The 26,925-nt window shown below is 50.7% G+C and overlaps 1 protein-coding gene across 1 annotated transcript; it reads left to right on the forward strand.

The window, feature by feature from the left end:
* Positions 1–16,110: 16,110 nt before the first annotated feature.
* ASB4 (ankyrin repeat and SOCS box containing 4) lies at positions 16,111–26,700 on the forward strand. The gene is made up of 5 exons (XM_009955418.2): positions 16,111–16,324; positions 19,860–20,159; positions 22,692–23,182; positions 24,625–24,738; positions 26,512–26,700. The coding sequence occupies exons 1-5, from the start codon at positions 16,111–16,113 to the stop codon at positions 26,698–26,700; spliced, it is 1,308 nt and encodes a 435-aa protein (XP_009953720.2).
* Positions 26,701–26,925: the final 225 nt, after the last annotated feature.

Consider the following 26,925-nt stretch of genomic DNA (forward strand, 5'->3'; position numbering starts at 1 on the left):
CAAGTTGGATAAATCCCCCAAGTTTGTTTCCCAGCTCCTAACTATTTTCAGCTCAGTATGACAAGCTTTACCTATTCAGTAACTCTTAACAGATCTGTCAAGTGCTTTCCTGCCTTCCCTGAAGCGAGTTGTGCTTTTACCATGTTTTTCGCTGATGTCAAGCCACTTAGGCACCCTGTATAGTCAGGGCAGGAAAAAAGTTACTTTGAGGTAGCAATTCGTATGAAAGCTGCCTAAAATAGATCAAGAAATCTTCCCTAAGAAGTGGCCATTCCTCTGCATTCGTTGGAAAGGAGCCCCCAGTGACTAACTCCAGTGCAGAAATCTGCTCCGCAGGTGCCTGAAGGCAGGTGGAGTGAATCTCCCTTGAAGTCTCTGCTCAAATCACCCTTGACTGAAGAAAGAGCCTGGTTTTCTCAGCAGCTTACCTCCTCAGCACGCTGCCAGCCAGCCCGGGCTCTGCCATCCGCTGCGCCTTCCCCTGCCCAGCACCCCGCCGGCTGGGCGCAGAGCTGCAGCCACGCTGGAAAACACATGGCTGCTCCTCAGTCTGCTACCGTTCCCCGGAGCGCTTTGCCTTCGAGGGCACTCGGGAGAGACCTGGGGGTGACCTCTGGCCACGCAGCATAATGACTAAAAGCAGGAATGAGTTGCGTGCTCATAATCAGCTGTAGAGGCGTATGTACCAAGCCTGGGAGTGGAGGAAGTGAGCAGCGCAGGGAGACAAAGTCTTATTCTATTTTAGTCGTTTAGACTCCTCTACAGACCAGGAAAGAAAAGCAGCCCTCTGTAAACATGTCCAAGGGTGTATTTATTCCACCCTTGGTGAAGCATGGGTGAAGTAGGACAAGTAGCGCTGTGTGGATGCCTAGCCTTCCTCTCTCTCTCTCTCTCCACTCAAGATCAAGGAAAGTTAGACAACTTAGAAAATAAAAGGTAGCATTACATGGCTAAAGATAAATGCAATCGTTTCTAGCAAATACTTTGGAATCCAGTCTTAAATCTTTCACTTGTGAAAGATATGCCCTTTACATGTGCTTCTCTATCTCTTTTTAAGAGATAAGATGCAGAAGCTGTGTACACACAGGTTTGGATTTCACAACAAACTATTTCAAAACGCATCATGCCTGAGTCATTAATGAAACACGATGTGTTTTACCAAACCGACTTTAAAAAAGCTGAAACTCTTTCTATCCAGACTTTGCTCTCTCTTACACTGGTGTTAATGGGAACTAAATCCACCGATATCTGCATTGCCAAAGTGTTCACAGTGGATTTATGATAAAGATCAAAGGTCAGAATATTATTCTAAAGCACTTTGGGGGGGCCGATCTTACTAAACACAGAAGCCCACAATGCAGACAGGGTAGTATTAACTAGACCCTTCAGGCCGTGGAGGGCGTTGAGGGACCCAAGCTATGGAGGGCATTGAGGGCAAACCTGGTCGATAACTAGTGAGGAGTCAGACAGCGCTCATTGACCCGGAGCCGCTTTGCAAATACTGAATCAAACGCAGAAGAGAGCGTGGAGAGAAGGCGGACACGAGGAAGCAGCTAAAGACCAGCCTCGGTGTTGCTGTAGTTAAACTGTAGAAACAAGCAGAAGATGCCAACGCAGCGTGGAAAGTTTCAAAGGGAGTCGAACGGGATCTTAAACCGAGCTCACGGGTTTTGCCGAATGCAGACCTTAGGACGGGGTTAACGAAGAGGGCGCATCCGTCGGGTTGCTGCTGACATGCAGGCGTCGCACCAGCTTCAGGTAAAAATAAAACCCGACAGGCAAGAAAGCTGCTTGCCACAAAACCAGGCAGAAATCACAAGCAAAGCCTGTGGTTTGCAGAGTGAAAGATGAGGGGGAAAGCTTCAAAAGCTGCCAATCACAGAAATGACAAGATTCTCTCCAAAGGCTGTGGCCTAAAACCACTTTAACCGTGTTAGCCAACAAAGGGAAATTGCAGACGGCTTGCTCAAAGACCTCGGCAATTTCTTAAACCCTGTGTTCTTCAGCTCTGCTAGAGTTAAAAACCACGTCTCGGCTCCTCGTTCAAAAGCAGGGAGGAGAGATTCCTGCAGCTGCTGAGCAGCTGCCACAGGGCAAGGCAACGTCCCTGCTCACATCCTACCACTATACGTAAATACGGTGTCACCAACTAGTTAGAAAACTGGAGTTCACCACCGTCACCTAATGAAAAGGTGGTAACTGAAAGGGTTCAAGAATACAGACACATAGGGCCTTTTACAAAGAGAAAGGTACAAACATTCCTGCAGTGGCACCAGCTGTATTGATTTACTCGACTTCTGAGAAAAATCCGTGTCGAAACGACATCAATAGGTTTGTTGGTGAGGGTGTTGAAAAGGCTCTTGCAGAAACAAGTCTGGTGTTCAGCCTTGTCCTACTTCAAAGCGAGCAGAGGTCTCTACCTGGCCTTTGTGGAGCTAACTAAAGCCTCCAGCGCTGTCAGCCACGAGCAGCCCAGAGGCTTCTGCATAAATTTGGCTGTCCAAATAAGTCTGTGAGCTCGTTTTGGTTATTTCATGATGGTGTGAGGTAATGCAGAGGTCCTCAGTGATGACAAGATGTCAGAGCATGTCACTGTCAAAAACAGCCCCGAGCAAGGCTGTGTCCCAGCCCAGCTCTTGTTGGCTGCCTTTTATGCAGCCGGGCTGCTTGCTGCGTCTGGAAGCAGCAGCAAAGGGACCTGCTTTAATTGTTTTATACTGCTACACTGGAGAGACGCCAGGCTAAATGGAAAGTCAGAGGGGTCCTCTCAGGCAACCTGCCCTTTGCTGCTGACAGCGTGCTGGGTGTGCAGAATATTCCTGGTGGCTTTGATTGCTCAGCCTTGTCACAAGCACAAAGCAAATAACGCTGCCTTTTTCCAGGCCGAAGCGTGCTGAGCCAGTAGCGTGCCTTGGCAGTGCAGCGCCTGAGTCTTGCAGGTGAAATTCTGCTCTCTTGGCAGCAAGCTCCGCAGACGCCGTGACTGCTGACGGCTGTTCGAAGGAAGGAGAGGGCCATGTGGCTTCTGAGAGATTAAAGCTGTGTGTGAAATGAAGGAGGTCCCTGACTTCGAACCCAAGTGAAGGAGAGCCGCGTTGAGAGCCACGGTCCTGTCATCATCGCTCTGCCACACGGGAGGACTCTCAGGCGATGCGCAGCCGTCGCTCCGCCTCTCAGCCCAGCCTGTGTGCGCTACTGCCCTTGCAGAGAAAAAAAATAAAGCCAGGACAGTGTCCTGAACGCTGAGGTTTGGGTATTAACCACTCGAGTGGACTCTTTTGCAGGCTTGGCTCCGCTGCAGTGAGCATTGGTGTGTCTGTCGGGCGAAGCGTTGTGTTCTGGGGCAGGAGGTGAAGCGCAGTCGGGCGCCACCTTGCAAGCCGGCCTCCAGCACCGCTTTTCAGGATGGTAGGGATGACGTGCCGATGCCGTCGCAGCCTGTCGTCGAGGCTGAACAACCCGGTGACACAGAAAAGGACTAAGAGAGAAATGCCCGATTGAGCGTTACTCAGTGCTATTTCTTTACGCATTGCAAGTATCAGGGAAATTTCTCAGAAAAGAAACAACAAAAGCTGGACTTTCAGGATACGATATCTCAGTGAAAAGATACATAGTGAGAGTTAGAAATTCGACAGCTTTCAAAATACTGCAGCACAAAGAAAGGGAGGAAATAGCCTTGACTTACAAATACAGTCGCGAACAAGAAAAACTGTAATACACACTATGCTCTGATGTTTTGTGCTACAGCAAAATACAAGTGTGATCAAGAGTTTCAGTATACAAAGTTTATACATAAAATGTGGGCTTCTTAAATTCTATTGGCACCATGAAGCATAAAGAAAACAAGAGGAAAGGGAAGCGTAGAACAAACACAGAAGTGCACATTTCTTCATGAACCGTGTTTCCTACACCTGGTTTCTCACTTTCTGGACTATCCCACATATACACCCCAGCCTACTCTCAGATTTACGTCCATGTAAATCCAGTATAACACCACCAAGATCAATTTAACCTTATCTCGCAGCTCCAAGTCCTGGTAGGGGTGTTACTGGAGCTGCTTCAAACACACGAGTGTAGGTGTTGGCTATGGAGGCTCTTACATGACGCAAAGGTAAGGAGACCTTCAGACCAGACTGTTCTGGTGGAGTAATCATCGAGCCTGGTGCTGTGGAAAGCACTTCGTACCTCTTCACTGGAGGGGTGGTGGCCGCAGCCTGGAACTGTACCGGTGGGCTGGGACTGTATGCAGCACGTTGCTGGGACGTTTGGGCTTTCAGACAAGCAGGAGCAGCAGAGAGACCCAAACTAATGTCCTCACCTCCAGGTGAGATGGCATCAGGGGTTTGGTCGTGCTGTTTGGGCTGATCACCCTGTGTTCACTGAGCTGGCTGAGCCACGCTCTCGCCGGGCAGGTTGCTTCACGTTCGGCTGTAGTCGCGCAGGGAGAAGCCAGGGGTATGGTGCGGGGGCTCAGGGAGGCTGAACTGAGGTCTCTCCCCGACCAGCGAGGGCCTCACAGAGGCAGAGAGAAGCCAGAGTTGCTGCGGTAGGGAGATCATATCTAGAGATAAAACCACACACACACATCCACCCCGTGCAGGTCATTACCAGTGTGCAGAGCGGAGAGTTTGCAAACCTGGGAGCTGCCTCACAACCAGCACGTCCTTCAGCACAGGCAGCATCCCTCGCGGGAGAAGTAGCTGGGGGGCAAGAAAGCAAGACAGAAGAGTCAGTGCACGAGAAGTAATGGAATCAGCTTCACTCACATTTTTTGGCAGCTTTGAGTAATGGCAGTCTCAGAAGATATTTGGCAGTTAGACTGGGTTAGGGCAAACCCAGCCCACGAGCCTGCCTAAGCACAAGCAAGAGGAATGGCACGTCCTTATCGTGGCTTTCGGCGGGAAGAGCTTTACACAGGTATCGCTTGGTTGGTCTTGTCTGTGTCTGGGTTTGCTTTTTGAATTTTCAGACCCTTCTGGTGTGAAAACTGAATATAGTGTCACAAAGGTACGACTTATGAAAAATACTGTTATCTAATCCTTTGGGTGTGTAGGGTGGGACAGACGACCAAATAATATAAAGTTTGCACCTGAGATCTGATCCCTACACAGAGTATGATTACCCACCCTCCTTTGGAATTAAGACGAAAATAAAGTGTAAAATCTTTCAGCTAAGATTTAAGCTGCAAGGGCAAACTGAAACCAGTGCTATCCCTGTAGAAGAGGCTGTCTAAATCATACTCACATGAAGTCTGAAAAAGCTGCAGTTAAACAGAGAGTTTACCTGTTTGCAGTTATGTTCTTAGTGTTTAGCTTTAAGAATACTTTCATTCAGGTGTAACAGTGTATGGATATGTATGGATGTACACTGTTAGTACGGTGTATAACCGTATAAAGGTATAATTTATGTCGATTCTATGCTATCTTACATTTCTTTTAAGCACAAACTGGGAACAGATAATGTGAAAAAGGCTCTAGGACCTAATCCAACACCCACTGAAGTCACTGCGAGTTGCTACATCACAGCCCCTTCTCTGCAAACCTGTGCCAAAGAGCAAAGAATGTGGCCTTGGGGCAGCCAGAGCCTTTGCAGCATCCGAAACCACCCGCCCCTCCTGCACTCTGCTTCTGTGGAGGAGGCGGCACGCGGGTGGCAGACGGAGAGGGCACCCGTGGGGTGTTGTAGAGCGCTGCCGGGCGCTGGCACCCACCGTGCTCTCCGCCCAGTTCAGCTCAGGAGCAGGTTGTACATGAATCCCGTCAGGCTGCGCTGGACCTTCTAGGAAAGAAGCTAGGCTTTGTCTTTTCTGCCTGGTGCCGCCCCAAGGAGAACACGAAGAGGAGCTGGGAGGTGCACGGAGAGGTGTGTTGTACACTCGACACCCCGCAACGCTGGTGTTTCCCCTCATCTCCTTGGAGTACCCTGGTGGCAACGGTTTTTTGGGAGACATTGCATGATTTTTTTCTCTGGTTCGCCTTTTGTTCTAACACGAGCATAAATTTGAACTCTGAAAGCAAAAGGCAACTTTCCGTTTCATATTAAGGAAGAGGCAATGATTATCTTTTAAACCTTTGAGGGAAGCGTAAACTTTCTCATCACAGTGTGGAGGTACACACAGTGCAGGACACGTATTCTAAATCCTGACCACATTAGTCTGACTTATAAAATCAGCACAATGAACAAGAAATCAGTTCATTTACCTTCATCTTTTAGGAATCTTGCACACACCGATCAGAAGGCCGTAGCGTACTTAGAATACTCCAGCACCACCTGTTAAAACATCCTCGTGATCTGCTACTAAGGTCTCATCCCAATAAGTACATTCTGATTTTTTAAATTCTACTATCCATATACGTTTGGGTGGTTTGTTTTTTTTTTTTTCACACTAGCAGCTTCAAAAGTTGTCAATTTGATGTTTTCTTATAACCTATGTCACAAGTTTGTAACTCAATAAAGTGGCCCACGGGTGAAACTGTCAGCGCTCTTCCTGCTGCCAGATTGCCGACACGGCGCCGTGCGTGTCCCGCAGGTCTCGGGCAGGCGTTGGGCGCCGGGAGGGAAGGGTTTGGGCAGGGCGTTCGTCGCGGCCTGCCACAAGCCTCCTCCCGTCCCTCACCTGCCCCGCGATCCCCTCTGCCCAGTCCCGGAGGCATCAACGGCCAAACTGGGGCAAACCCAGACGTTTGCCCCCCCCGTCCCTGTTCAGCTTTCGCTCGTTGAACCGCCCTGCTTCGGTTACAAACCGGTGCTCCCAGAACAGCATGTTATCTCAGGGATCTTCCCCGAAACATTTCCTCTGGAATTCATCCGATGGCAAGCACTTGGGCTGTCTCCTCTCACTTTCTGCAGAGAGTAAAAACTTTCTCAGAGCTTCTGGTGTGTGAACAATACGTGACAGTTGTAAGGAAACGATTCGGAATTATATAATCAGACTCTGGGGAAATTTGCCACTTTATTGGGTCGTTTTCAAAAAGACCAAAACTAAATGTCCTTAGAAGGCAGAGTAGTAAGATTTATTTCGAAAGGGAATTCTCTGATTTATTCTGCAGACCTGTCCTCCAAGAATCAGCCGTATTTGCAAGGTGACCGACTCCTTCCCCTTCACACGTTCAGATGGATTGAGAAAAACATTTTCCTCTATTGAACAGCACAGCAGTTGTTTGTATCACAAGTTTGATCTGAGTGTTAGGTAAATAATGCATTTAAATCATAAAAGAAAAACAATAATGTTCTATTTCTTCACAGTATTTGAAAGTAGTTTCTAATATCACCACGGCACATGCCTTATTTACTAATCAACTTTTATTTCTGCATAATTTTACTAAATGTGTTCTAAAGATCAACTGATTAAACTAAATATTGATTAAATTACTGCCTTTGACAAACATCTATAATTTACTTTTAAAAGTACCCTGCTGTAGAGCCAGATTATATTTGCCTTACTTTATACTTAATGGAGGAAAATTAATATTTCTAGAGTACGTCTGATCTGGTTTTGATTTCCATCTTCAGGCAAGACAATTGCACCCTACAGCCATCTCCACTCTCCCAGGAGGTGATGTGACAAGCCCAAGAGTCAGGTGTCTACGCTGTAGGTACCTGAGGTTGGATAAAGGGGGGAAAAAAAGTGTCCTTGTCTGATCTGAGCATTGTCATGGTGTGAGAGTCACGTCATCTTTCCAGCAGTCTCGCTCCGGCTGGTATCTCTATTGGCAGAGGTTTTCTACGCTTCTCTGCGCCTATCAAGGAAACACAAGTCTGGTCTTGAGAAAGGTGATGGCGAAAATCAGCAACCACATCTTCCCCTGCCTACCTACCCTTGCTTCAGAGACGTTCTCGCTGCCTCTCCCCGTGCCAAAATCTTCCACCAGCCTCAGGAGGAGAGGCTGCAGTGGTGTGCCGGCTCTTTAGCCTGTTGTTCTCTGGGGGAAGACGGGTGTTTCCAGCAGGAATGAAACCACCACTTCAGGTTACCATTTCTCAGAAGGAGGTACACTATTGACAAGATTTGGGCTGCCACAGAGTGACAAGTGGGTTGAGGGTTTTTTTTAAAGGTTTGGTTATAAAGAATCTTCTTGAGCTATCAAGGCTTTTCTCCAAGAGCTTTTCAGTTTTAGATGCACTTCACCATATCTTTGACATGACTGTTGTTTGATACTAAAAGCTATCAGACTCCCAAGGCTTTTGGTACTTCAGGAATCCTTCTTATATTAGGTCTGGGTGATCTGTTGAGGATAAAGCAAGCCTGCAGTGTGCAGCATTGTATTTTCCTGTTTCTTACGTAATTATTTAAAAGGAAGAGTTAAATGAGGACTTGGCCCAGAGAATGCAGGAGAAAAAATAAAACAAGGCAAAAATAAAGCCCACATCCAATTCCTAGACAAAGCTACTGAGAAAGTTGTGATTGGTCACTATGGCAACAGATTTTTAAATGGAAATAAAATGCTTTTAATACTGCAAGCACATTTTTCTGTACAGATCTAGTAAATGAACTCAGACCTCATTAAAGTGAATATAATTTTCCAGTAGGTATTCTGTATAATGTTAGAAACACCGATAGGCAGCGAATCAAAATATAAATAGCTGTAAGACGTTGGTGGTTTTGCCACGTTACTGGTTCAGTCATTCAGAGGCTCAGGAGGTAAATGGTAACATTAGTTGTTTTCTTTCCTCGGGGAGTCTTTTAATAACTGGTGTAAATCAGGGCAACTGCAAACGTAAATGAAAAATATTTGCTTTTGTTTCCTTGGCTTTTATACTCATGGGCTCAGGTTGGTGAATCAACGTGTTGAGCTCGATTCCGCGACGCAGGAATCTGTTCGTGCAGCCCGAACTCTGACGGAGGCGATTCTCTTCTCACCCCCTTCGCTCCGCACCCCTCGCAAAGGCATCGGGGCCAAGGCAGCCTCGCAGCGTTCACACACGTTTTAGATGTCTGTCGATAAGAGCTGGAATTCCTGCAGCTGGAGAAAGATTTATCCAGTATCGTACCAATAAAACCAGCATCCAATACGCACGCTCTGACTGAGACTAACAGAACTGTACTGTCCCTCCTGCACCTAAGGGCCTGGCCTGCCACGTCCAGGGCAGGTAGATGGCAGCACTCGGGAGCAGCAAGCTTAGCAGGTTATGCTGCTTGGAAATCCAACAAGCCGCTGCTGTGTCTCAGCGCCTGATTTGTCAGGAAGGGGTGGGAAGCACAGGGAACACTGAGGCTGAACACGTCCGTCAGCACCGCTGGTGCAGGGTGATGGCGGAGCCACCCCGGACCTGCGCGGTCCCTGCCTGCCCCACCACCACCTCCAGCCTCGTTTGTGATGCCCTGCTCATTTCGTGGTATCTCCTCTTCCCTCTCCGCCCTTTCGGCGGATTCCTCCACGTGCTTTGTTTTGGCATTGCTTCCAATTCAGTCCTTCGGAGTGGGGGTAGCCTTATTGCTAGGCCAGCAAACAGCTCGGTGGCTGCTCCAAGATTACCAGTACAGCTTCTGCTGAATGTGTTCGTTTTCCTTCAAGCATCAGTATTTTGATCCAGAAAGACTGGCATTTTAGAGCAGTTGCAAAATTGAAGGTCCTTTCACACCCTGGCTGTTTGCCTGTCCTAAAACCCCTGTCACTGCGTATTTAACATGTAGGACACACTTTGGTGCCTAGGAACCAGCTCACATACACCACCTCAGCTCTGCACAGGTTTCACTTTGGCAGGCGAGGCAAAAGTGGCTGGGAAGAGCCTGCTGAGCATGTCTCGTCTTCATGTAAACCCGTAGTCCACGCCTCACTTCATCAGGAGGAAGGAAGCTGCGGAGATTCACATTTTAAGTTTGGGTGAAAAACGCCATTGTTTTAAACACTGTCAGATACTACGACATCAAGCTGCAAAAAATATGAGAAGAATCTTCCACCAAGCATAGATAGGCAAGATTTGTTTCTTCCATGCCTTGAAAATACTGTCCACTTGATTTTAATTTCTGTCTGTGTACGTGCACCCTGTTTACAACACTCATGCCCTTTGAATCAAAGAGAGCCTACCAGCGTGGTGTCTTGGTAAATATAGTAATTGGTTTAGCAGGTTTGCAGAATAAGCACATTTTGTGCATACTTTTTATAGGATGACAGACTAATAATTATATTATCTTAGTAGGAATGTTTGACAGATTGTTTCTCGGTTTAAAACATCCTAACTGTGACGGCTAACACCCTAACGTCGATAGCTAATCCAGCCCTGTGCTTCTGGGCATCTTGATAAATACACTGAAAGCAGGAGTTGGACCAATGTGCAGGAATGAAGGAGACAGATCCCTGGGGCTGAAGGTGGAAATAGCAGGCAGGAAAGCCAGAACGAAACCCGTGGAAGGATGGGCTAAGCTTTTGCCATGAAGTCTTCAGACATGAAGTTCCATGAGAACAAAATCCTGCATTGCTGGCACCAGCCTCTGGTTTCGTAACGCGCGGGTACCTGGAGCACCTCACTTGATCCCTATTTCTAAATTGTATTTGCTTTACCGAAAACAAAACCAGAAGGCCTAGAGTCTTGAAGATACACAGGTTCTCAGCTCCTAGGGATTTGATTTCCAGGGAGTTGGGAGTCTTATGTCTAAAGGCCTTTGAGGATCTGGGGCTATTTGTCTCCCCCACCCCTAGCAAACGAGCACAAAAGTGAAATAATACAACAAAGAAAAAGGGGAGGGTTCCAGACTACTGGTATGAAGAAGGTTTCAGTTACCCACGCACAGGGATGAATTTACGGAGGGGACTTTTCTCAAAAGGCGATTTGCAGCTGAGCACCTGCAGAAAATATTTGGCACCTGGCACAGCTAAAGAGCTTTTTTTTTTTTTTTTTTCTACTAAGCAGCATGGGGAAGATTTGTGTAATCTTTGCACTCAGAGTCAGCACCCTGGAAGAAGAAAATCAAATAAAATATAGCAGTGGCTAAAGCAGGCAGAAAGACGTACAGCAGTGGAAAAAAGTCAATATCAATATTAGCAAAAAGAGGCGTGATAGGAATAAGTAAGAGGACTGTGCTCAATCCAGCTTGGGAACGGAGGGCTGCCAAGCAGAAACACGGGACGGACTTGGCAGCCCCAGGGGTGCCCGAGGCAGCTCTGCCCAGCGCCTGGTGCTGCAGGGCTGCGGGGGCCCCAGCAGCGCCGGGGGCTCCCGTCGCCTCTGCGCCGCGGGGTGCTCCCCAGCACGCACCCTTCAGGAGAGGCCGAAGGGTGGGATTAGCCCAGGGACCTGCTCCTTGCTCCAGGCCCACAGAGCTGACGGTCAGTGCGTTCCGGAGCAGGACGGGCTGCTCCCCACGCCATCACCCTTCGGCTTGAGCAACCCGCTTGTGGCAGTGTCCTGGTTTGGGCTCAACCAGAACTAATTCCGCTTTAGTGCTTTAACTTCTCAGTCCAGTCTCCTCCAACTAGCGGCACTCTCTGGACCAGCAGCACGTTTTCCCGGACAGCGGCTGCTCCCAGCAGTGCCAAGGCCTGATGGTCACAGCCAGCACCAGGGAACGGTGCGCTGGGAGGCCCTGGCTTGTACCTGTTCTTGGAGCGACCCAGGTCACTGCTGAGTCTTGTCCCCGTGTTGGGGTGCCGGGAGGGAAAAGGGGCGCTGCCACGAAAAAGGCCGCCCCTGCAGGGAGGAGCGAACCGGGCAGGGGACCCAAACCTGACCCACCGAGTGTTCCACCCCGGACGGCACGGTCAGTGGAAAGCTGAGGGGTCACCAGGGTCCATCTCTCTTCTTTGATGGCAACACCTGAGGAGGGCTCTGTCTGTCCTTCTCTTGTCCATCCCGACCTGTGTGTCCCTGAATCCAGGGCCTGAGCCCAGCTCCTGCAGCCCGTCCCTGTCTGCTGCCCAGTCCAGCCTGGGACTGCCCCAGTGCCAGCCGTGCAGCGTGGTGGGGAGGTGTCGTCATCGGGGTGGGGGCAGTTGGGTTGGGTATTGGTGTGGTATCTATTTGTACATATTGTACAGATTTCATTATTTCCTTATTCTTCTTACTATCTTTTCTTTTATTGTTACTGTTCCATTAAAGCTGTTTCAGTTTTCTTTTCCAAACTGTAAAGTCTCTCTCCCTTGTTCCCTCTCCCTTTCCCTTCTGGGAGTGGGAGAGGGGTTCATAGAGAGCGTCTGCCATCCGTCAGTGGCCGGCCCAGCCTCAACCCGTGACAGAGGGGAGGGCAGAGCTGAAGCCTCACCAGCCACATGTGCCCGTACGCTGCTGCAAGGCTGGGAGCTGGAGGGGCCAGGCGGCGTTCCAAGGTCCCCTCTGTAAGTGTTGGGGGGGTGAACATGTGTCACAGCCCTGCCGCAGCTGCAGGTGGGTGACCCTGCATCTACCAGTGCTCTCCAGAGCCGCCCCCACCGGCGCTGCCCTGGGGACAGGGCTGCTGCGGCACAGGCTGGCTGCCAGGGAGCTGCCAGGCTGGTCTGTACTGCAGCTGGGAACAGCTCCACCGCTCCGCCTGCACCGCCACCGCTCTTTTTGGAGCCCTTCTCCTTTTGCTGGCTTTCCGCCTGCCCCAGCCTAGGGTTCAGGCTGTTGGTTTCCACCGCCAGAGCTCCGCTCGAGCTGTTCCCAGCCCTGCGGTGCGTTACGCAGCTGCCCACGGGTGGGTGAGAGCTCTGCACCAGCAAGGGCCCATGGGGGGTCCCTGGCTCCTCAGGAGACGCCCTCCGCACAGCCTGCCAGGACATCTCTTCTCAGTTTCTCCTCAGGGCTGTCTCTGTCTTCTATGAGCCGCCGCAACGCTGGTTTTCCTGCCACTCCTGTGCCACCAGTCACCCTCCTCGTAACACCACCCCGCTGGTGTTCACCTCCAGGGAGCTTCCCCTGGCTCAGCTCTGCTGCTTGGTGCCCAACCTAATCAAGGACACGGCCCACTGAAACCAGTGGAAATACTTCCGTGGGCTTCAATGGGCTTTGGAAGAAGCCTGGGATAACCCTGACGGAGAGGGTCCTCAGCAGCCCATCCGAAGCCAGTCCCACCGCCTGAAGGGGGGAGCGGTGCGCGCCCCCCAGGGCGTTGCCTGCTCTCCTCTTGCTTGCTGTGGCCCTTCACGCCGGGTTCTGCTGACCGGCTGTAACCACCGAAGAGGGGCAGGTCCAGCCTGTCGCCGTGAGGTGCGGGTGTTTGGGTGCCCGGGGCTTGTCCTGTGAACGGGAGCACGTTGTGTGGCCCTGCGGAGCAGAAGGAAAGCTTGGGGGCAGGAGTTGGCTCCCCGGCAAAAATGTGCCTTTGTGTTAACTGTGTAATTTAGATAATTGATCCTAAATGTAGAAAACGGGTTTTCTCAGTGGATCCAGTGTGTGAGCGCACAGCACCCATCACAGTGGCCTCCAGTCTAACCTATAACCACTGTAAATACTGGTACCGTTATTTATCTTAAACAGGGGGTGAGCTACTGTTTCACAGCGAGATGTTCAGAACATTTGGCAGCCTTGGGGCTTGGGTGACACCAGTTTTGACTTTCAAAATCAAACTGCCACCTTGTGGTACGGTGCGGGAGACGTCTGTAGGAAATCACACGGACAGCAAAAATATAGATACGCAGTAAAACCTGGTCCCTTTGCCCCATCAATAACTTACAGCATTTATGTATTCTGAAATACTTTTTGACTATACTTCAGGCAAATTAATACAAATTCTCATGTCATGCTTTAAGAAGTCAGTCTAACCTTTTGTGGGTGGTTGTCGATGTAAAACATAAACACATTTCCTCTTGTGTGTAACTGTACTGAAACCACCAGTGCACCCGTGAGTAGGTTTTTCAAGATTAGACCCAAATGCAGCTTACAGGAAAACACTAACTATAAGGCTATGGGTATCTATAATGGTTTCCTTTTTCTTTTTTAAGCTCATTAATGTTAAGAAAAATTTCTGTGAGAGTCAGAGCAGGGCCACACAAATTGCTGAAGGCGAGCAAGCTGTAGTGCATCACCTGGTCTGAGGTGCTGTTCCTGTGCGCGCTCTTGGACCATGACAGACGTAAGGTCATTTTAGTTGCTTTCTCTTTCACTGTGGGCCAAGCCGTCACAAATTGCTTCACCTTGCTTGTCAACCAAGAGCGAGCACGATGGCTCAGCAGATGTGCAGTAATCTGATCGAGCAACGTGCTTCTGCATCTCAACCTCCAAGCGACAAACGAGCACGGAGATGTGCTGGCGCCATCCTTTCAGCTAGATTGAATGTCCTTGTGTCACCTCATGCTGTTTGTGAAAGATGATAGATAAAAAGCCAGTCCATTTCAAATCGAAAATGTAGCTGAGGTGAACAGTGGATTGCAGCCGTGTATCAGTGCTTTGCGCGGCCATGACTTTTCAGGAATATAGTGGTTTTAAAGAAAAGGTGCAGGTGACAAGAAGCCCGTAAGATCTGGGGTTCACATCTTGTCCCTCTGCTCATGCCCGACAAGCATTGACACTTGTTTTAAAGCATGAAGTGGGGTCATCCACTACTGAAAGTAACAAAGTAAGAGGGAGGCAGTCATGCAGGAGGGAATGTAAGGGCATGGAGAGCCTGACGCTGACTCTCCTCTAGAGCAGAGATGCCGGCTCTCCTCTTCAGCCTAGAAAGACCCAGATGAGCTGCCCGGGACCTGTAGCACCAGGGCACGTTTTCCTTCCCACTGTGTGCATTACCAAGTGCAGTACATCAGGCAAGTAGGTTTTATAAAGTATTCTTCATCCAAAAGCACACGGGTAGAAGGGACTCACAAATTTCACACCTCTCCACGGGCTGCTGTCCTGTAACAGCTTTGTTGAGCACTGGCTCCAGGAGAGCCCTGGTGAGCATTCCCATGGACGGGGATCCTGCAGGTCCTCACGGGGCTGCCTGAGGAGCCTGGCCCTTGGAAACCCTACGAGCACGAAGGCTGCTCCGACTTCCAGCGTCAGCTGGCTCGCGTTTCCCCACCAGCCCACTGGGCAGCCGACCTCCCAGGAAGGATAAACGTGAAAATTTCTTCCTAATGGTTGTGGTGGCGTCTGCTGTGCCGGGTGACTTAAATCAAGGGTGGGTAGTGTCCTTCTAGCTATGGTCTCACCCAGCAGCCCAAGCGGGTGCAGGTGGGGAGCACTTGCGCGTGACGCTCGGCAGCAGCTCGTGCTAGCCGCGTGTGGGCTTGCATCTTCACACACTGCCGTTGGCACGGGGACAGGACTGGCAAAGACAGAAGGAAAAGGGGGGGAGGGGGAAGTGTTCAGTGGGTGATGGGTTGCGAGGGAGAAGGTCTGAATTCAGGCGCAGGGGAAGGAGAAGAGCCGGCGGGCCCTCACAGCCTCCTGTGCTTGCACCTGAGTTAATTCACACGTCAGCCCCCTGCGGTGTGTGAGATCCCCCACCCCGTAACGTGGCTGTACAGCTCGGCAGCCCCCTCGTCCCAGCACCTCTCCCTCCCAGGAGCGCTGCTTGTGGCCCCTGGGCAAACCAGGGGAATCCTGCTGCTCCGGGCGTTGTACAGGAGACCAGCCCGGACCAACACAGCGATCCCTTGGGGCTTTACAGATCGGGGTACCCGTGAGACCAGCGTGGTGGGGGGCTCTTGTGGAGGCCTGCCTGATGGCTGCAGGACTGAAGCCAGGGCCAGCATGCCGCATGGTGGCCTGGGGAAGGGCGAGCTACCTCCCACCAGCAGAGTGCCCTGGGGATTTTTTTTTTTTTTTTCTGAAAGGCACTAGTTAAAAGGCATCTGCAGGCCAAGCATCACACCCCATTGCAGTCAACAAATCAGCAATGGTAACTGTGAAAGGAAATGTGAGAGAAACACAGCTGAGAAACAACACCCGGGACTAGTGTCTTTTAATGTGAGGGTATGGCAGGAGCAGAAGGTAACCATGTGGTTAATGGAGCTTCATGTGTATAAAGCCCATGGAAATAATGCTTATTTTGGTGTTATTGCTAGTGTCTCTGTCCTCGCTTTCATAAAAAGAGTGTGGTGATATCTAAGAGTGGCATTTCGGTGCCTGAAATGCTCCTCATATAAATAGAACAAGCAGATCAGCATGACCGAGTGATAAAATTACCTTCTGGTCTTCGGGACCTTCAGCATGCAACTGTGCTGTAGGGGCCTCAGTGTACCCCTCTTCACAGCACAAAGACGTCTGGAAATGGATCTGGAGGAGACATACAAAGAGGGAGAGACTACAGAGAGGAAAATTACTCGAGCTGCAGCTGCAAAGTTGGTGAAAAAGGCTTTTCTCGAAGCCCTGAAGTCCAATGACTTTGAAACACTAGAAGAGCTCTTGAGCCAGAAGAAAATAGACGTGGACACCGTGTTTGAAGTGGAAGATGAAAACCTGATTCTGGCATCCTACAAACAAGGTAAATGCGGCAGCATTCACCAGCCAGGACGTAGATGGGTTTGAGTGATTTTCAAGAAGCTGTGGCCTTTTTTCTCTTCTGAAGCTGCAGCGTGAGCTGGTCCGTAGGCAGTCACGTCTCAGTAGGTTCGTCCGGCTGCGGTCACCACAGGAGGGGAGCTTATCAGCTGCACCCGCCGGGCTGAGGGAGGGCAGGCCAGGGACCAGCCTGAGCCTCTGTCCTGCTGGGGCAGCTGCTGCAGCTCCAGGGGAGTCCAGAAAGGGGAGTCCTTTGCCATTCCCTCGCAGAGAACTCGGGTGCAAATCCCAGAATAGACACATGCAGGCTAAGCGTCGTACGTGCGTTCCTCGCATGTACCCAGTCACATATACAGACCGGTTAGAACCACCAACTATTCACTCTCTTCCATTTTCAATTTGCAGTAGTAGTACAGTGCGTTTTCCCTAGCTCAGGAGAGCTGAGGAAATCCTGCAGACCTTGGATGGGAGGAGAATTGTTTTTCAAACTGACAGGAAGTGAGGATGTGCTAGTTTAGCAAAACAGAAAAATCATCTGGAAAAACATAACCAGAAAACACATGTTTTGATGTGTAGAAAACCCAAACCAGTTCTCAGCCAGGCACTGGCTGGGTTTCCAAAAACTTGCAACTTAAGGCAATAAAACACGTTTGCTTTATGCTAAAATCAACATTCTTCATGACCTACTGGCTAACAGACTCTTTGTGTGTATCTAGCAAACAGCAATAATCAGCCTTTGCCAGAAGTTAATCACATGTGGAGATAAGCACCTCCAGTCCCAGCAGCACAGCAAATGCACTTTTTTTTCTGTGGCGTAAAGAAGGGACGACATCCCACCTCTCCTCCTTTTCTGTGTTTACCTCTCGCTCGATGGTTGGCTCCTGTTCTTTTGAATTCATTAGGGGGAGGATGGTGCAGTCATGATGTACTTCCCTTGGGGACAGTGTCTGAGCTAACCCACGTGGTGATGAATGTACCTTAAAATACCTTTTCTTCTGTCCCCAGCCGGCTGAAATGCGTTCTGGTTGTGGTTTGACACTACAGGATTTTAAATGTAGACCATTTGATTGCAAGCATTAACCTGCCTCTGTTGGAGAAGTCTCTCCTTGTTCCAAAAAGCAGAGAGGTAAATGCACCCTATGGCCTAAATCACAGCAGTGCATTCACCTTCTTTGTCCGAAAGGCAGGAGGCACGCTATCGACCCTCATGCAAATTCTACTTTTATTCTGAATCCCAGACGGCTGTGATATGAGAGGGGGATTTCCTTGAGGGGGGAGAGGGGAGAAAAATTAAGCCCCGCCATCCCACCGTTCAGGCAGCCTGAGCTTTGCCACAGCCCTAAGGGATGCAGCGGCAAAGAGGTGCCAGGGGTGACAGAGCGGCTTTGCTTCCCCGCTTCCCAAGAGGCCGAGAGCTCCCGAGGACACGGACCTTGCGCGCGCCGTGGCTTTTTCGTGTTGCCACCCGAAGAAAGCGGCGAGCTGAGGGAGGCCTCCCGCGGAGCCCACGTCTGCCTCCTGCTCGGTGCCCCTGTCACTCGGGGCTCGGAGGTGTCTGCGGGTTTGGGCAGAGGGCGTGGGAGGTGCTGGCTCGGGGCGTCTGAGCAGGGCTCACCTGCGGCAGCACGGGCGGAGGAAATAACCGGTGGTCTCGGGCAGGAAAGCTGTGGCTACATAAAGTGATAACTTGGCTTTTAAGGGTCACTTTCCTGCCGTTACCCATCATTTATGGCTCACACCTGGCCATAAGCGTGAGGCCCGGCTCCATGCGGGGCACGCCAGCAGCGCTCCACAGCTCACCAGTAACAAGCGGGAATGCTGCCCGTGACTCTGGGGTACAGCCCACCTACCCTGTGCCCGGGCTGGGGGCGCGTACGGTGACAAGCTCGTCTGACCAGAGCTGCCAGCGTAACCCTCGTGCTCAGCGGGTTGCGAGGGCTGAGCGGCTGCTTGGGCAGGCGGGTGCCTCGGGGCTGCCTGCCGCGGCCGTCGCGGAGCGCGTGCCTTGGGACGGGGTTTGGTACTGCCCGAAATTTGGTCCTAGGGTGGGGGCTGCGGTCTGTAGGCCGTTTGTCACCCCCGACATCTCAGGCGCAGGCAGCACGAAGTGCTGACGGTGGACAGGATCGAGCCCCTGCAGCCGTGCCAGCGCAGGAGGCGCAGCTGCTGTCGTGACCCTCCGTTTCGTGTCTGTGGCCTTTCGGTGGAAACCCAGCATTTTCAGGGGCGAGCAAGGACTGCCTTATGGCATCTGTCTCAGGATATACTTGCAATTGAACTAGGAGGGAAGAAAAACTTTAATCCAAGTTACTCCCTGCCACCAGCACTTTGTTTCTATCTACTGCTTTCCTCCCTCTCCATCTTCTGCCTGGTGCAACACACATGAATAGTGTAAAAGCGGTATCCATGTGACACTAAGGTTGAAAAACTGTATATACAGCTAGAGATTCAAAAATGAAGGTCTGGATTAATTTGACCTCATTATACATCTTTAGTATTTTTTTTCTGTGTCTTTTACATGGTAACAGTATTCAACCAGGCATTCGTCCAAGGAGAAACAGAAAAATCAAACCCAGAGAATTTTGTAGGCCTATTCTAGCCAAGATGCAGCTGCTGTATCTAAAACAAAAGAAAAAAAGAAGTTTTATACTTCCCCTGCCCTTCTGCACATTTTGTTTTATGTTTTTTAAACAAATGATTATAGTAATCACTTCGAGACTGTCTCTGTGCAGTCATTAAGCGTGTAGTCCTGTTTTGGGAACAAATATTTACGTATTATTTGGTCTCACACCTGTTTGTAAGCTAAAAAAAAAAAAAAAAGTAATTGTGACATTTTCAGAGAAAAATCCAAACATTCTGGAGGCAAATTTCATGCTGAGGTGTCACTGCTTCTATTTGGCTCTTCAACCCCTTTTACATCAGCACCCAGCCTCCTCACTCCGCGCTCCTCGGGGGCAGTGGTGGCCAGGAGGTGTGTGACACAGCTGCAGCCCCATTGCCAGGGCTCAATGCGTCGCTGGAGGTCTGAACCCAGCTCCTGACACGCAAGGTCCTGCCACCTCCCGGGCAGGAGCGGTAGGATGAGCTCTCTGTTGAGTCACAGGCCTCAGTGAATGCTGCCGCCTTATTCCAACGCCACCTTAGTTCAGCTGTGGGCGGGCTGAAGGTCCCGTTTCCCTCATATTTTTTAGCTGGTGGCTTTTCAAATGCTCTAAGCACTTTTTTTTTCATTTTTTTTTTTAACCTAGTCTACACAAGTCACGAGAGCTGCCTTCAGAGTACATCTACATGGGAATTATCTCTCCCAAAGGCAGGCTATTGAGCCTCAAAGAGAAAGTGCTTCATGAAAACGAAGTGGTGCTTGAGAGAACTTCATGTGGACTAAGCTGTAGCTGGAGAAATGACAGTAAACTAAAGCAAAACTCCAACCCTTCCTTCCCCCTCCGTTATTCTCAGTAGGTGGACGGTCCAAAGAAGAGTCTTTGCCAAGGGTGGTAACACATCTTCACTTTGTACAGGGTACTGGCTGCCTGGCTACAAATTAAAAATATCCTGGGCAACTGGACTTCATCTGGCCGTCCTGTACGGGCACCTGGAGAGCCTTTCGGTCCTCCTCAGTCACAAAGCTACCATCAACTGCCGGCCCAACGGAAAAGCGGCGATCCACGTAGCGTGCGAAACGGCGAACGTTGAGTGTCTCAAGATCCTGTGCAACCACGGAGCTAAGCTGAACTGCTTTTCCATGAGCGGGCTGGCGCCCCTGCACTTCTGTACGACACGAACCTCCGTGCCTTGTGCCCAGCAGCTGGTTTGGAGAGGTAAGGTGGAACACTGCAGCGGCTCTCGTGGCATGCCCAGAGATGGTGGGCACGGTCTGTGGTTTCTCTTAGGAGGCAATTTGTCAAAGTACATGTGCATTTAACCCTTCCATCCGCAGCTGACCCGTGTCTTCATCTCAGACTCCTTTTTCCCATCTCTTTGATCAGACAAAGTTTCTCCCATTCTGATTCCTCACCCCATCTGTCCTTCCCTCTCCCTGGCCACCGGCCCTTACACCAGGAGTTTCCCATTTCAGCGCCTCCAGCCCACTGCCCGGTCCCTCCCTCAGCAGAAGAGCTCCTCTGAATCAGGGAGCTTCTATTTCTCTATTTTTTTTATTCCTGTCTTCTTCATCTAGGTTTACTATTGAGATGTTTTCACATGAAAGCGTGCCCCTCTCCTCTTCTTTCTTGTTCATATTTCCTTGGTCTCAGTAAAGTCTTCCAGTCATTTGTTTTTTTGAGACCTGGACTTGAAAAACTGACGCAGTTTTTCATACCGTCTCTTTGTCAGCAGCCAAACTCCTGCATCTATGTAGGGACTGGGCGGGGGGGAAAGGCTATAATGTAAGATTTTTGTTTTCCCAAAATAAGGTACATTACCTTGCTGGTCACCTGTAACAAATGAAGCTATGAATAGATGTAATTCCTGGATAAATATATTGGTATTGCACACTATTTCCTTAACACAAGGATGGTGACCCAAGACACCGTAAAAGACAGACGTAAAAGGTACAGCAAAGTCAGGCCGTTCAAGTCCTCAGTTGCAGACAGACAGACTCCCCTATTTATCACACTGTGCCACGGCAGATACAAATGCTTTTTGGCCTTTTTTTTGGCTACATGTGTTGTCATTAAAGGTTGTTCCTGAGATGCAGAGCCCAAGTATGCTCTGTGGGCAAGGCAATCTGCAGTCCCGAGTGCATAACCACACCGCTTTCCTTCTGCTGGAGAGAGAAGTATTACCACGTTTGGTAGAAAGGAAAATAAATGCTGCCAGTTGTATCCTGCCCAAAGCCAACAGTCCTGACAGCAGGAGTTGAATTTGCTACCATGGAAAATCTTGAAAGTCAAATGTGCTCTTGTACAACGTAGGATAGGATGAATGCAAATGGAAGGATGAGTTCTGTAGGCATTCTCCACCCACCATCAGCCACAGCATAACAATACTTTTCAAGCCCCGCTTCATCCCAAAAGCACTCGGCAAGCTTGAATCTCCGTGCGAGCTAAATGTCGAGACTCCAGACGAAAGGGGAAGGGTCCGGAGCAAAATGTGCCGGTGCGTGCGTTCACCCAGCAGCACCACCCAGCAGCCGAAACCAGGCAATGGCCCTGCGAGACGCATCTCCCACCCTGCCGTCTCCACTCGGTGCTGGCACGCTGCGCCCACCCGGGTAGGTGCAGTTTAACCGCTGCTGGTTTGGGCAACTCCCCAACCACCTCCAGGCTCAGGTTGCTGACACTCTCACGGACACCTAGCACGACTAACACTCAACATGGCTTAATGGCGTCAGCGCTCGGGTTCTCCAGCCCAGAGGCCATTTCTAGCTCCTCTTCCTCCCTCCCAGTCCTCACCCCTCGGTCTTAGTGTAACTTTGGCCACGTTAAGGGCTTTTGTGAGGCCAGGAGAAGAGGGCTGGCCACGCAGCACATGTGCTTGCTCTTGCACGAGTACATGACTGACAGTTTCCCAAGGCCCCAGGTTCAAGGAGCCCTTGTCCACCCAGCACCCTCCGTCTCTGGAAGAAGCCCCTTGCCCCTCCAGCCAGCTGGCCCCGCTGCGGTTCGACACCGACTGCCGTTCTGCTTGGCTCTGGGGAACGGGGGCTTGCCAGCCTTCCCTCTTTCCCAGTTAGCAGTGTCCAGTATGACTCGGACAGTCGTTGGCCTTTCTGCAGAGCGAACTGCGGGTGGCTGGCAAGCAGGAGGTGCAGCAGATGGTGCTGTTGCCTCAGCTGCGGCCGCCGCTCGGCGCAACTAGAGCGGTCGCACCAGTGCCCTGAACAGCTTGGTAAAAGGATCCAGACCCTCAGCTGGGGACCTTGGCAGTAGTTGGTTTGTATCACCTATGGATCCATCACAAAATGTCCTTTCTTCCAGGCTCGCACTTCGTGAGGTGCAGGTGCAGGAAGCGCTCTCAGGGTATAGATCGGAGCAGAGCTGTTCTCTGGAGCAGGAGTAAAGCTCTCCTTTGTCCTTCAGCTGTTAATTTATAGGAAAAAGCATTTTTGCACAGAGATTTGGACCTGCATGCTGCTCCAAAATAGAGAGTGTTTCAGAGAAAAGTCTTCTGCCAGCTCGGGGCCAGGCTGTCACACCTGAAGCTGGATTCAAGAACCTGAAGTTTCCAAGGGTTTCCTGGAAGCCTGAGAAACGCAGAAGCTGTGTCCCTAGCTATTTGCATTTCCATGTGTGTCCTTCAGGCCCCTTGCCCACCCTCCCCTTCTCCTCAGGTAGCAGGGCTCAAGCAGAGCGATGGCCAAACCAGGATTTTGTTGCCTTCATTTTTTTCCCATCACCTTGCTTTGGCAGGAGCAAATGTGAACATAAAAACAACCAACCAAGATGAGGAGACTCCTCTGCACACCGTGGCACGTCTGGGTATCCCTGAGCTCGTGTCCTTTTACGTGGAACAAGGAGCACACGTTGATGCTCTCAATGCCTACATGGAGACTCCCCTGGCCTGTGCAGCCTACTGGGCCCTTCACTACAAGGATCAGATATACAGCCCGGACCACCACCTCGTCTGTCGGATGCTCTTAGACTATAAAGCCGAAGTGAACGCCCGTGATGAGGATTTCAAGTCACCGCTCCACAAAGCTGCCTGGAACTGCGATCACGTCCTGCTGCATATGCTGCTGGAGGCAGGAGCAGAAGCAAACGTCATGGATGTCAACGGCTGTGCACCCCTCCAGTATATCCTAAAAGTGACGCCCGTGCGGCCAGCTGCCCAGCCTGACGTCTGCTACCAGCTGCTGCTGAACCACGGAGCAGCCAGGATATTTCCTCTGCAATTCCACAAGGTTAAGGGTGCCTTTGTACAGCGGGGGTGTGGAGAGAGGTGATGTCTGGGACAGGCATGGGATGAGAGGTCCAGACTTCAGGGTTTGGTGGCTTTGCTGGAGGCCTGTAAACCGTGGGCCCAGAATGCCCAAAACCTTGTGAGCCGACCTGTCCTAAGAGCGACGTTTAACCGAAGAGAAATGATGGTTGCTAATGCCAGAAACCAGACTCAGGTCCCATTTTTGTCCTTAACCAGCCTGAACCCCCAAACTCTAAATGCTGGTTCAGGGCTAACTGGGTTAGATGAAATTAATATTTCATGGCCTCTACCAAAGATTGGAGAGCAGAGCAGCTGATGCCATTTGTCACTTCTAACCTTGAAAAACCTATTCAAATCCATTCAAAATGAAATGGATCTCAATAAAGCTTCGGCTCATTCCCAGGAAATGTGAGAAATTAAGGGAAAATGCTGGTCCTGGGCTCATAGTTGATGAAGAAAAAAATAACAATGATAGCAGGATCCCTCCCAATGAGTTTCTAAATGTCTGCAAAGCCCGAGGCACTGACAGGAGTAGCTGGCAGTCCTATTATATCAGCCAGCTAAGTCAGCTTGCTGTAGTCAGGACTTACTCTCTCTCATCCAGTGCCCTGAGCAACATTTTGCAGCTCCTCCGCTGTGTATGTAAAGTGTTAACAAGCCAAGCAACCAGTAGCCTTTGGATAAAATGCCAGACTGTCGGTTGTGCCCCCTTGAGCCCAGGGTGAGCTGGCCCTGCCTGTAGCGGGACGACACTTGGTCTCCTCGGGCATGTTTGAGAGCCAGGTCTGGGGTCTCCTCTTCCTGCCTCTGCCCTTCTCCTGATGCGAGGAGTGGGTCTCCCTTCCAAACCATCATTTGCCAACTGTAAAATACGTGGGATGATACATACCCCAGCGGGGTGGTCTGCAGCTTGGTTTGTGAAAACTGTGCGGGACAAAACCGTGCATTGTGCGGCTGCACGCCGAGTGTTAGACCCCGAGGGTGAGAGACAACAGAATTTGGGGACTTTTTTTCCTACTGAGCTAAAGTTACTGGGCAGAGCAGCTGTTTCAGGGGCCTCCTGTGTCTTGGAAGCCCGACTCCTGAGCTGCGTTATCTCCCAGTCGTCTTCTAAATTTCCGTGTAACGATGCGTTTTGAATTCATATGATGGGTTTTTTCCCGTTCCTGTGCTGCATGACCCGGAGCAAGGACTTTGTGCACGGCTTTGCCTGGTGTCACGCCACTCAACCCAGCTGTGGACAGATTTATTACCCAGATTTGAGTGATAAAGGCCGCCCTGTCAGCAAGCTACGCTGCTCTGGAGATCTAAGGCAGTGCTTCTGTATGGCGTTAAACTGGGATGCGCACAGCTCCCCCGGGGTTAGCTGGGGGGTTCTTGCTGTTTCCAGCGTCTCATGGTGTCTGTGCCTCCTGCCTGCAGGTGCTGCAAGCCTGTCATTCCCACCCCAGAGCTGTGGAGGTGGTCGTCAACACCTACGAACACATCAAATCAACGTCCAAGTGGAAAGCAGCCATCCCTGACGACGTCTTCGAGGTAAGCTGTTACCGAGGTGCAACCGGGTAAAGTCCAAGCTCGTTATTTGCGTTCTCCGAACCCGGCCACGGAAAAGAGAGAGTGCTTTTGAAAGAGAAGAACGTCTCAGAGGATTTGGGACTTCCCCATTTCGTATCACTCGCTGACAAAAGGCAGATTTTTGAGACATTTTCACTGCAACGCTCCCCCGAGGAGCACCCTGCCAGGGGTGCTGCAGGAGCTCGGCCCTCCCTGCGCTCAGCCAGTGCAAAGATTCTGGCTGTGGTTGGTTTCTTCAGTTCTGCCAATGCATATATTTATATTTTTTTAAGTCAGCGAATGTTTTAAAAGTACCATGTTAGAGGGCACGACTAGGTTTCTTTAGGTTCTGCTGCGTGGGCTGGGTTTCTGCGGGCAGGACTGGCTAGCTGCAAACACAGGGGGGAATTTAAATGGAAAATAAGGGATCGAAGAGGAAAAGATGGTGTCAAAAGGCACAACTGTGGGACAAACTGCATGCTTTGACGACATTATCCCTTTAATTCAGAAACCCTCATACTGCAAATATTTCAGTTAAACCTAGTTTTTTATTAATACTGGGCTTTTTCAAAATTTTCAAATCAGTGCTGAAGTGCACTGATATCTGCTATACATTACCAGTGACATTGAGGGAACTCCATCCATATTATAAAGCAGAGGTATATAGCCAGAGGAACTGTGAGACCTTTTTAGGGTCAGAGTTGTTCAGAAAAAAATAAAAGAAATCATTCTGAACACAAAATGACAAGTTAAAGGTGGTTTTTTTACACCTTAGCAACAACAACAACAGTAAGAATAACAATAATAATTTTTCTTCAAACAAAAACTTTAGTCTGAACTATTGGAACACTCTTATTTGGACAAGTCCACAGTCGCTCTATTTCTTTGTTGGGGTTTTCATTCTTGTTGCCAAAGCTATTTGCTGAATTTGACATGAAACTGAAGACAATTTTTGTCGACCCAAATCCGTGCTTTCCCATACACGAAGTGTGTCTGAACAGGCGTAACCAGGTCTGTCAGGCAGCAAGATTACAAAACAAACCCCGTCATAAAAAGTAAGCCACACACAGTGGCACGTATTTTCCATTTGCTTCTTTTATTTCAACACCACTTGTGGGCATCTGCACTGTCCTGCTCGGAGGGGTGCAACGTTATTTATTCTCGAAGGCCACGGGGGCGATGGGTAAGACCAAAGGTACGCTGGTGTGCGCAGCCCCAGGCTGCCCTGCGCTGCCCCGCCGCCCCGCGGGGGGGTTAGGAGACGAGCTCCTCCACGAGCACCGGCCCCGAGCTGGCTGCAGCGTCGGTTCGGATCCGGACTAGCACCGCAGAGGAACCCCCACCTGATGGAGCTGGGACAAACCTGAAGGTTTCAGGGCAGTGGGGCCCTGGCCCAGGCTGCCCAGAGGAGCTGTGGCTGCCCCCTCCCTGGCAGGGCTCAAGGCCAGGCTGGATGGGGCTGGGAGCGACCTGCTCTGGTGGGAGGTGTCCCTGCCCAGGGCAGGGGGTTGGGACTAGAGGGTCTTCAAGGTCCCTTCCCACCCAAACCGTTCTGTGATCACAATCTTTAACTTAAGAGTGAATATTTGGGGCAAGCGTAAGAATTTTGTGCAAGCCAAGCCGCTGGTGCTTGACGTGCCCCCAGGGGCCAGGATGGCTGTCTGTGCTCTGCACCTTCTGCTGGTGTGGGCAGGGGAAAGGGAGGGAAGGAAAATGGCCTTACCGCCCTAAAACACGCTTGTGTTTTATTCGCAGCGCCACCAGGATTTCTACGACTCTTTGTTCACCGTGTGCAGCAATTCGCCACGGTCCCTCATGCATTTGTGCCGGTGTGCCATCCGGGCGGTGCTGTCAGAGAGGTGCCACCGAGGGGTCCCCTTGCTCGCCATCCCCCTGCCCGTGAAGAAGTACTTGCTGCTGGAACCAGAAGGAGTCGTCTACTGAGCACCTCCCTTCCCAGAGCCTCTGCGGGGTGCTGAGCATCCAGGCACGGCCCTGGCACAGCCCTTCGCTTTGGTCCAGCCTCAAGCTGGGCTGGGATTTACCGGCTGGGCTGGGACTTACCGGCTGGGCTGGGGTTTACCGGCTCTCCTCAGAGCCGCCGTCCATCCCCGCGCCGAGGGGTCGCCGCCGCCGGCTGTGGGCTGCACTGGGGGAGCTGGAAAGGGC

The sequence above is a fragment of the Leptosomus discolor genome, chromosome 7 (assembly GCF_034619465.1).
Source record: "Leptosomus discolor isolate bLepDis1 chromosome 7, bLepDis1.hap2, whole genome shotgun sequence".
Taxonomy (NCBI): Eukaryota; Metazoa; Chordata; class Aves; order Leptosomiformes; family Leptosomidae; genus Leptosomus; species Leptosomus discolor.